An 11,196-nucleotide genomic window follows, 5' to 3' on the forward strand; every position below is an offset into this window, starting at 1 on the left:
AAGCCCACTCAGTACCGACATCTTTCTTCTTGCAGCTGAAGATAACTTACGACAAAGAAGCCCACTCAGTACCGACATCTTTCTTCTTGCAGCTGAAGATAACTTACGACAAAGAAGCCCACTCAGTACCGACATCTTTCTTCTTGCAGCTGAAGATAACCTACGACAAAGAAGCCCACTCAGTACCGACATCTTTCTTCTTGCAGCTGAAGATAACCTACGACAAAGAAGCCCACTCAGTACCGACATCTTTCTTCTTTCAGCTGAAGATAACACTAAGAAGCCCACTCAGTACCGACATCTTTCTTCTTGTAGCTGAAGATAACACAAAGAAGCCCACTCAGTACCGACATCTTTCTTCTTGCAGCTGAAGATAACTTACGACAAATCCGTGGAATTCAGCTTGGTGAAATATAAATTAAATAAGTGCATATGTGGACGATGCTATCCTTATGCTTGGAGACCTGTTGTCCATTATTTAGATGATTTTGTTTTAAAACAATCTGTTATAAGCTAGTTAATTAATTGCCAGCTAAATGGGAACATTCGCTTAAAATTATTATTCTCTACGTCCAGTGGATCATTGTAGTCTGAAGAGTTATAAAACTAGAATATGAAGAGATCGAAACAGAGCAAAACAAAACGTTTAAAGAATGAAATTATAAATTTTATTCGCAAACTTTACGCTTTATATTTGAATCGCTTGATTTATCTGAGTCATAAAGTTTTATTGGTTCCTGTATCAATTAATGTACGTCTATAAGTGTGACTTTACAAGTCCTTCAAAATGTATTACACTATTAAAGATGGTATAATACTTTAAACTGTAACAACACGATTTTCTTTCAACTGAAAATGAAAGTCTGTTACATTTCAATGAGTTCGAGAGATACTAGCGCATGCACCTAACCAACAACTACAACCTTTACGTGAATGTGGTGTCACCCTCAGGAGTAACCCAACCAACATGTACAGGAAACAATAATATGTCAAGGCCAAGTTTGATATACAAAAACTACAGTCAGTACCTGTTAGACAAGTGACTGCGTGAGGCCTCGGGCTATTCCAGACAAATATAATATGCTTATTTTTATTTTGCTATTAGATTTTTAATCCCTTAAAATGAACCCAATATTAATCTTAGTTGTTATTGTTTTAAACAAAACTAAACCCTATTTAGCGCGAAGCTTCTTAGTTCTTAATATATTCTGATTACCCTGATTCTTTCGGGCCTCGCGATCGCTAAGATCGGTACTTTTAGAGTAATTCACAAGGTTAGTAAAACACTGTAAAATAAATATTCATTTCTAATAATATTTCAAAGCAAAGAGTTGCTTAGCTGCATATGTAAGTTTTTAATCTGCATTTGTTAATATATTAAGCTCTCGTTTTATTATTATATATTGGCCTGGCATGGCTCGGTAGTTAGGGCGCTTGACTCGCAATCTGCGAATCGTGCGATCAAACCCCGTCGCCGAACATGCTCACCCTTTTAGCCGTGAGGGCGTTACAATGTGAAGTTCAATCCAATTATTCATTGATAAAGAGAAGCTCAAGAGTTGGCGGTGGCTGGTGTTGCCTAGTTGCCTTCCCTCTAGTATATCACTTCAAATTTAGGGATGGCTAGCGCAGATAGCTTTCGAACAGCTTTGCGCGAAATTCAACAAACTTACTAGTATATCATTTAATTTAAAGAAGAGTACATTAATTAATCTTCTTATTTTTCTTCTGCTTTCTGGCACATTTGAAGCCATAAAATATGTTACCAACTGTTTCTCTTCGTAAATGAAAGAAATTTATAGATTACTAATATTTGATTATACAAATAAACATTATCAGAAACAGAAGTTGATTATAAACGTTTCGTTCTGTCGTTATTCTTAAGCTTCTTGTACTGAAGTATGCTTGTCGTCCATGTAGATGAATGTTAATAAACTTAAATACTTGCTTTCTTACTCATGGAGGCCATCTGTGCTTAAAAAGAACACAATAACCACACCCATTTGGTGGTGTGACATAAGCAGTAAAGAATGCATAAACAAACGGTATTGACGTACAGATGCATTGTTATGAGTAGATTTATTCAAGATATTAATGTGTTTAATAATAATCAAATAATTACTTAACATTTCAATTAACAGCATCATATTATCCGTGTTAATACAACGGTAACGAAGTGAACTCAGCGTATTTATGTATGGGAATATACCATATGTTTCTTTTTTTTCAGTATTATTATACTGATTCTAAATATATTATTGGTTCTGAATAAGTGCCAGTTTGGCTCAAAACACGTGGCCAAAGTACTCTACGATTTAGCTTGTGTTGTCATTCTCTATATCATATCATGTATCACCACACCAGGTAGACTATAATGTCCTTCAGCTGGCTACTGACCAATAGGAGAATGTTTTTAAGTCCCTATAGACTTACGTTTCATTTTTAACGTGTGCGTTTCTCTCTTTATTCTTAACATCGACACTTCTGTTTGATTCTTAAAGTCTACGATTATTTTATATTCTTAATATGTATAATTCTTTTTTTTATTCTTAACATGTACTGTTCTCTCTTTATTCTTAGCGTCCACAGTTCTATTTGATTCTTAACGTTTACAGTTGTTTGTTATTCTTAACGTGTATAGCTCTGTTTGATTCTTAACCTATGAAGTTCTGTTTCATTCTTGACGTGTACAGTTCTGTTTGATTCTTAACGTCTACAGTTGTTTTTTATTCTTAACGTGTATAGCTCTGTTTGATTCTTAACGTCTACAGTTGTTTGTTATTCTTAACGTGTATAGCTCTGTTTGATTCTTAATGTCTACAGTTGTTTGTTATTCTTAACGTGTACAGCTCTGTTTGATTCTTAACGTCTACAGTTGTTTGTTATTCTTAACGTGTATAGCTCTGTTTGATTCTTAACGTCTACAGTTGTTTGTTATTCTTAACTGTATAGCTCTGTTTCATTCTTAACGTCTACAGTTGTTTGTTATTCTTAACGTGTATAGCTCTGCTTTATTCTTAACGTCTACAGTTGTTTGTTATTCTTAACGTGTATAGCTCTGTTTGATTCTTAACCTATGAAGTTCTGTTTCATTCTTAATATGTACAGTTCTGGTTAATTCTTTGATTGTGCTGTTCTCAAGAAATTTGTCCTGAGAGAAGGAAGCCTGAAGTGCTTCACAGTAATCCAGTAAACAAACTTATATGAAGTGTGTAAAATAATAAAATCATAAGTATGCTTTATATATTTATAAAACAGGTAGATAGATGTTTAAATGTATTTATCCAGGTCTGCATACACACACACACACAGAAAATAGCTGACAAATTTCTGAAATCGTATGTTTTACCAAAACGAAGATAAAAGCTATTCAGATATTTTCATGTCATATGAATATGATACTATTTGCAGAAAAGGTGCTCTTAAGACTAATCCAACTTTGACACTTTAATTAAGAACGCCATTGAATGTGTGTGAGTTTTTCTTCATTACCCATTTAAACCGTCTCCAGCCATTATTATAGGTCTAATAGTATGTTATTAATATTAACATTGCTTCTTCGATGTTTGGTGATCATTGAAATGTAACATCAAAAATAAAAGCCCTAATAAAACGCCCTCGATGCTAATTAGTGAGTAGGCTATTGCTATATGTTCCTAGTCAGTAATGTCATGGCTTGGTATAAGACGTGAAACTTATTTCTACTTGCTTGTGTATTATTTTGTATTAATTTGATTAATCGTACAAATCTATTAAAGAGGTGTTTGTTTGGTTTTTGGAATTTTGCGCAAAGTAACTCGAGGGCTAACTGTGCTAGTCATCCCTAATTTAAAAGTGGAAGACTAGAGAGAGGGCAGTTAGTCAACACCATTCACTGCCAACTCTTGGGCTACTTGCTCTTTTATCAACGAAAAGTGAGATTTACCGTTACATTATAATGCCACTAAGGCTGAAAGGGCGAGTATGTTCGGTGACAGAATTTGAGTTTTCGACCCGCAGATTGTGAGTGCCATAACCACAAACCATGCCAGGCCCGTTAAGACAATGAATTTTAACATATTATAATTTTCTTATATATAATCAGAAACAACTGATTTCTATTAGACATTAGTACCACTAGGTTTTATTTGATTTCCGTGCTTGTGACAACAAAATGTCATTTTTGCTAAAATACTTTATGCAATTCATTTTGGAATTATTTTGTAGAATGACTAGGTAACTGTGAAAAATAAAGCTCCTGAGGTCACTTTGTCACATGTTTATAAAAAAAGACGTGAAAAAAAAAACCCTTTTTATACTCTTCATTGTTAGTAACGGTTTTGGCTTGTGATTTGTTGTTTCTAATACAATGAAAATATTTGTTACCAAAACATCAAGTAAGAAAATGAGAGCAGTCAAGAAATTCAATTCGCATACAATCACCAAACCGTATTTCTGTGAAGAGAAACAAAGTAAAAGTGTTTTATTAAATGCTAAATTGTTACGAGAATAAAGCTACGTAAGTATTAAATACTCTAATCGTTTCACATTCATTTCGCGAAACCTCTAATAAACATGAATTTAGAATCAGAACAAATTGTTATTGCCAAAGATATACTTCGTTTAGATCTTTATCAAATTTTCTGAAATCAGCAAATGTGCACTTAGATATATAAAAGTATTCGTGCTCTTGAACTTACAAGATAAAAAATAATTATTATTGGAACCAAAATGAAAACTACAATATATTGGTTAAAGCTCGAAATTAGTTTGTTCTGTATAAAGAAATACTATATTTGATCAACCTTATTAAGATATGTCATACTGATCTATGTAAATTGGATTTCTCAGGAATGAAGAGTTGTTTAAAATAGTAGCTTTAACAATAGAGATATTGACTAGTGTAGTGAATTACAACATGCTGTGAATAATGATTTCTGCACATAGACCTAGAAATTGTATTATCAGACTAATTGTTTATTATTTTTATTTTTTGTGTAAGTTCGGACGCAGAATAAGTTGATTTTGAGAATGACTTAGTCGAGATATTTAATTGTAAGATAAAAAAAAGAATTAAGGACATATTGACAGGCTTATGATAATGAATGTTTTCGAAAGCCTAAAGAAATGGATTACCCACTTTTATATTACTTTGTTTTCTGCCAGTTCGAAATAGGTATCATGAGAAGGGATTTTTTGCTGTATAAAGAAAACATTTTTCATATATATATATATAATCAATGTGTAGTAACGAGGCTACTAAAGATAATATATTTCATAAGGGTAACAAAATGTTCATAATTCTTGTTGTGATTATTAATGAGGCCAAGCGTGGCTAGTGGTTAGCATTCCGTATTGTAGATCCTAGAGTCCATGGTTTGCACATCGTTACCGCTATAAAACAACAACAAAAAAGCGCTCTGCCCTTTGTGGCCATGAGTGCGGTATGATGAGGCGGTTAAGCCCCCCAGTTAAATTAGAGGAGCCCGAAATTTGGCGGCAGTGCTTGATGTTTACTAGCTGTCTTTTCTCTGTTTTATCCATTCAAAATTAGGGACAGATAGGGCAGGTAGCCCTGGTTAGCGTTGCGTGAATATTCGAAAAAAACAAGTTATTTTTTATCTTAAATTGAAGTGCACTTTGTCTTTAAATTTATGCCAAGAGGCAACTTTGTGTGACGTAAATATATAGATTTATATCCTCTTTTTTTTTTCAGATAAAATTTGAGATGGACTATGTTCCGCGTGATTGCAATGCCCACATTATGATTCCACCACATGCTATTAAACGGGAAGTGATCAATGATGATTCTTGTGTGCCTAGATCCCTTGGATCCATGCAAAAAGTGCCTTCTCTGAGTGATCTTTCTGAAGAAAGTTCGATGGGTGAGTCAGCAAAGTATTATTTACATTGACATCAGAAAACGATTCCATTTCATCAAATTACATATACATTTTCATTCTTAAAACTACCTAAGCTACAGAACACAATCTATATGTTTAAGTAGCCTCACGTAATTATTATATTTTACTTCTTCTGATTTAAAAAGAAGAGGAATTTCAGTAAAAATTGACGATGTATTATTAGTTAAAACTTAAAGCAGATTTATAGGTAGGCAAAGAACGATTTATAAGCAGAAGGAAGAATTTTACTGATATGGAACATACTACATGTTTCGAAAGAACATTGGTCTGTCTTCTTCAGGTATAATCAGTACTAAGCAATATAATGTTTATTTCTCGTTACAAAAACAAAAGAGACAGATATTAACTGTGACGGAAATGATCATATCTGAAGAAGACAGACCAATGTTTTGTCGAAACATGTAGTATGTTCCACCATCAATAAAATTCTTCCTTAAGCTTATAAATCGTTGTTTGCCAATCTGTTATTATATTAGCTTAATGTGCTTCCTTACTCAAGTAAAATAGGTTTTTGTAACAATTATCTTAAGCTTGACTGTTTCACATATGTTGTATTTTTCACGTGAAATCTCTTAGTCAGTAATTTGAATACGGTATCATATTTATTTATAAATGTATTATTTTATGTGAAGTGTGTTCCTAATTCGTAGATAAACATATGGACTGTAAACAAGCGTGCTGTTCAGTTTTCTGTACTTATTTTAACTTTGTCCTACTTGTATTTATAATTACGTGATAAGATTTGAATTATTATGTAGTAAGAATTTACTTGATGTAACAGTTTACATTAAGTAGATCGTTTTATGGATTTTTTGAAAAATATTCTGTTAAACTAGAATTAATAAATACCATATTTACATATCACCATCAGTTTTTGGCGCTTGGTTTACAACATTGTAACTGATTGGTTGTTTCAATAGTTATTGACATTTTTGTGTAATCATTGACTATGAACTATTCCTTATGTATCACAATTTTCGTTAAAGCTTACGTTAAGTGTTGCAGTCATTAAGTATTTTCTTCAAAGTAAATAAATGAAAATAATTAGCACCTCTAGAATAAATTTTTCTGTATAAATTTGTAGGCATATAAAATTGAAAGTAGGTGATATTATATTACTTTTCCGCAGCCTATATTTAAACTTATATTAGGTCAAAGCATAAGTTGTGCAACTAACGCAAATGACTTTTTTATTAAAGATTAACTTTAACATTAAACATCTGTCGCTGATAGGCAACGCTTATTTTGGAATATATTATTCTCTTGGACTAAAATTATTTGTATAAACAGTATACAGTAGTAAGTAGAATATCGTAATTCATAGATGTTCATTCAAACAAAGGTACCTGCAAGTTTCTATAGAGTTAAAATTAACAAATTCTACAAAACATGAAATAATGAGTTTGTTCTCTGTATATTCAATATCTGTTTAAAACGACAAGAGTACGTGTACATAAATTCGGCACAAATTGAATTTGTCAGAGTAACCAACGTGTTTTCAATGACATTTTGTAGAGTAACCAACGTGTTTTCAATGACATTTTGTGAATTTGTCAGAGTAACCAACGTGTTTTCAATGACATTTTGTGAATTTGTCAGAGTAACCAACGTGTTTTCAATGACATTTTGTTGAATTTGTCAGAGTAACCAACGTGTTTTCAATGACATTTTGTTCAGTTTTATTGTGAATATTTTTAGTGCTAATTTTAAGATTAGAAATAGTTTCTAAACCTTCGTTTCGACTAAAATTATATATTTTAGGAGAAACAACAGTTCGCTGCTTCACAAAGCTAATTGTTTTTAAAGTCAAAATTTTTGACAGTTATTTGTATTTAATCTATTAAAATACCTATAGAACTAAATTTACTTTCGTAGCTTGAGATCATACTGTAATCTCGTAAAAAAATCCCTTTGGCTTTAACCCAAGTAGGAGATAAAATCTCTTGGGGTTCTCGAGCAGGAGAGTGCATGCGCTAGAAGTAAATTGATCCCACAGCGTGCGTTTCGTGCAGGAGGGGTAAAAAGATGTGAATGAAATGTACATACGCAGCAAGAACGGTATGCATACTCTGAAGGAACAACAGCTGGTGACAGAATGTTATAAGTAAAATTCACTGGTGTTTTTGATTCTGCGGACAAGAATTAAAAGAACAGTCTGTAAATTTTGACGATTTCACTTATTTGAACCAGGTGGATTCCTGGTGCTTCCCAATGTAATTTCTTAACATCTCTGAGTTTGCGGTGTAAATTTTATTTTGGAATTAGAATCGTCAGCAAAACGTTTGAGGCATCAGGTTTTAATTTTAGAAGTCTTATATATATATATATATATATAAACAAGGTTCTTTAAGTATTTAATGAATTCTCTGAGAAAGTTTCTTAACGTTTTGGTTTGGGCATATATAAAGAGAATTAAAAAAACTATAAAATAATTTCAAATGGGAATTTCAAAATAAATTATAATCAAATAAAAATTGGGTTAGCCTCTTGAAGACAGCTGTTTCAAACACTGTTACACTGACAGTAAAACTGGCCTCACATTTATACTATGGTATTAAAAACAGTACATTTATTACTTTGTTAAGTAAACACTTCTCCAGCACTCGTTTCAGGAAGTACAGAATCACTTTTTCAAGAAAGCCTTAATTTAATCGTCTATACAAAATCAACATTTTTGCTAAAATCTGCTTCTCCAAATTCGAAATATTCTAATATTAAATTCCACAATGTTTTGATGCGTGACACTTATTTTATTTAACCAAATGTGACTAGATTTCTAATTAGAGAAAAAGCTTTCAACTATACTAAACTAAAACTAAAGGTACATTGCTAGTTTTGTGTATGAAAGGTCTAAACAGATGATTATGAGGAAAGTTAGAACATTATTTTCCTAGTTTTAAGTATTAAGGATGAAAAAGCCATAATAAAGAGAATAGGTTAGTTTCAAATATTCACATTTCTACTCATCTGTTTTTTTCACAGGGGAGTGAAAGTGCCTTATTAGTAAAAATGTAGTTATTCATTTACTATAATGACTTGTGCAAGAAGTAAAACCACATTTAATTTCCTATGTTTTCAATAAAGAAAGAAATGTCAAAGCCTTTTCCTTTTGCGCATTTGAATGTTTAAAGCATCCATTGGGGGGGGGGGGACAAGGAAAATGATTAGTCAAATGTTCCAATTAAAACATGCTTTGTCTTTTCATAAAAATGTGAATGTTATTTAATGTTATTTTGTGATAAAATGTAGACATTAACAGGATATAATAATGAACGTATTAAAACTTATCATATTTCACTTATGTCCATAAATAGCTAATAAGAATCCCCTAGATACAAAAATAACATAAAAAACCAGACCAGGTTACCATTTCTTTCCATTACTTCCTACATTTACATGACAGATAAATGCTTAATATTATGGTTCGTTTATTTTTCCGGAAGTTCAGCCCACCAATATTACGCCACCTGTGTTGTATATGAGGTTATCGTAACGTATGAAAAAGTTAAATGTTTTATAGTTGTAGAAACCGTATACTTATCAAGCCAGCATTGTATATGAAGATTAGTCAGAATATCTAGCCAGCAAACACTGGTTTGTACGTCTGTGGTCATTCGACCGTGACCTCCCCTCCTCTTTCCGGTTTCTGACAGTTTTTATGTTTTGAGATTGTTACAATGTAGAATGTATATGTTACTGACGGAACTCGTGTGCTTTTATTATTTTGTTCGACACGGAAAGCCAGTGATTGTTTGTTATGGATTACGCGCAAAGCTACACGAGGGCTATCTGCGCTAGCCGTCCCTAATTTAGCAGTTTCGGACTAGAGGGAAGGCAACTAGTCATCACCACTCACCGCCAACTCTTGGGCTACGAATAGTGGGATTGACCGTCACATTATAACGCCCCCACAGATGAAAGGGCGAGCATGTTTGGTGTGACGGGGATTCAAACCCGCGACTCACAGATTGCGAGTCGATCACCCTAACCACTTGGCCATGCCGGGCGAAAGCCAGTGACGCAGTGCAACAAAATAAAAAATAAAGTTATAAATCCTGGGGATGTTATGCTCCCAAAGTCCTAAAGCATCAGTATTGCCATCGAATGTGTCACATCTGTTACATGCTCTCATATATATTCATTGGCATCTTATATTTCAGCAAACTAAATTACATTAGTGAAATATATTTACCATTATCATAACAAGTATAATTTAATTCTGTGGAATTTTGTAAATAGACGATTTAACTTGATGGTTGTATATTCTGGGAAATATTTTAAAACGCATGGGAGACCTAATCGTACAGAGACATGAAATTCCAAATCTAACTTTCAGAATTGGAATTATGACTCATAATTTCAACTTGTATAGGTTATATATTACTTTTAGCTGTTAAAAATCAGCTTGATGTGAGAAAAGTTGTTAAATAAATTTACTGCTCAGTTCAGGGAAATCAAATACATTGATACTTAGCATTTAGAAATGGTGTTAAAAGGGGTCGTTAGTGCTGTTTTCTTTTTTTAAAAACGTGACTTTTTTTTTTTTTTACTCAGCACAGCTTTGGAAAATAGCTTACAGTAAAGGAATCTTCCATCGGTTTTATGGCACTTATTTACAGATGTTCCCGCCACGACAGTAGGAACTCATTAATCAAGCTTTTATGCTGACTCCATGAAAGAGAACACCTCATCCAGACTTTTTTTCCTCTTCTCTCTCTCTCCCTTTTTCGGTCATTTTCCTTTCATAATTTGTTGTTTACTAGTTTTTAAGAGCAGATAAAAGACATACACACACGTAAAAATTCAAGTTTTATACACTTTGAATACACAGAAGTTCATTTTTGTAGGATAAGTAATTTTTAGAGAGTAGAATAGTTAAAGTAGTTTGATTTTGAAATTCGCTTTGTTTCTCTACCACGTTTATAAACAGCTTCTTCGCTTTGTTCCTGTACTACGTTTATAAACAGCTTCTTCGCTTTGTTTCTCTACTACGTTTATAAACAGCTTCTTCGCTTTGTTCCTGTACTACGTTTATAAACAGCTTCTTCGCTTTGTTTCTTCTACCACGTTTATAAACAGCTTCTTCGCTTTGTTCCTCTACTACGTTTATATACAGCTTCTTCGCTTTGTTCCTCTACCACGTTTATAAACAGCTTCCTCGCTTTGTTTCTCTACTACGTTTATAAACAGCTTCTTCGTTTTGTTCCTCTACTACGTTTATAAACAGCTTCTTCGCTTTGTTTCTCTACTACGTTTATAAACAGCTTCTTCGCTTTGTTTCTCTACTACGTTT

The 11,196-nt window shown here is 32.9% G+C and overlaps 1 protein-coding gene and 1 long non-coding RNA gene across 9 annotated transcripts in view; one reads left to right on the forward strand and one right to left on the reverse strand.

Annotated features, from left to right (window-relative positions):
- The window catches only part of LOC111085311, a 151,545-nt gene that overhangs the window by 101,309 nt on the left and 39,040 nt on the right, over positions 1-11,196 (reverse strand). The window lies entirely within an intron of this gene.
- LOC106457405 (protein C-ets-1-like) overlaps positions 1-11,196 on the forward strand; it is a 77,318-nt gene that overhangs the window by 8,352 nt on the left and 57,770 nt on the right. For 4 of the 6 annotated variants that reach the window (XM_022383313.1, XM_013916815.2, XM_013916817.2 and 1 more), the window contains one exon: positions 5,696-5,864. The exons of the other annotated variants lie outside the window; for them this stretch is intronic. In XM_022383313.1, coding sequence (XP_022239021.1) covers positions 5,696-5,864 — 169 coding nt within the window. The remainder of the gene's footprint in view (positions 1-5,695; positions 5,865-11,196) is intronic. 6 annotated transcript variants of the gene reach the window in all.

The sequence above is a fragment of the Limulus polyphemus genome, unplaced genomic scaffold (assembly GCF_000517525.1).
Source record: "Limulus polyphemus unplaced genomic scaffold, Limulus_polyphemus-2.1.2 Scaffold326, whole genome shotgun sequence".
Classification (NCBI taxonomy): domain Eukaryota; kingdom Metazoa; phylum Arthropoda; class Merostomata; order Xiphosura; family Limulidae; genus Limulus; species Limulus polyphemus.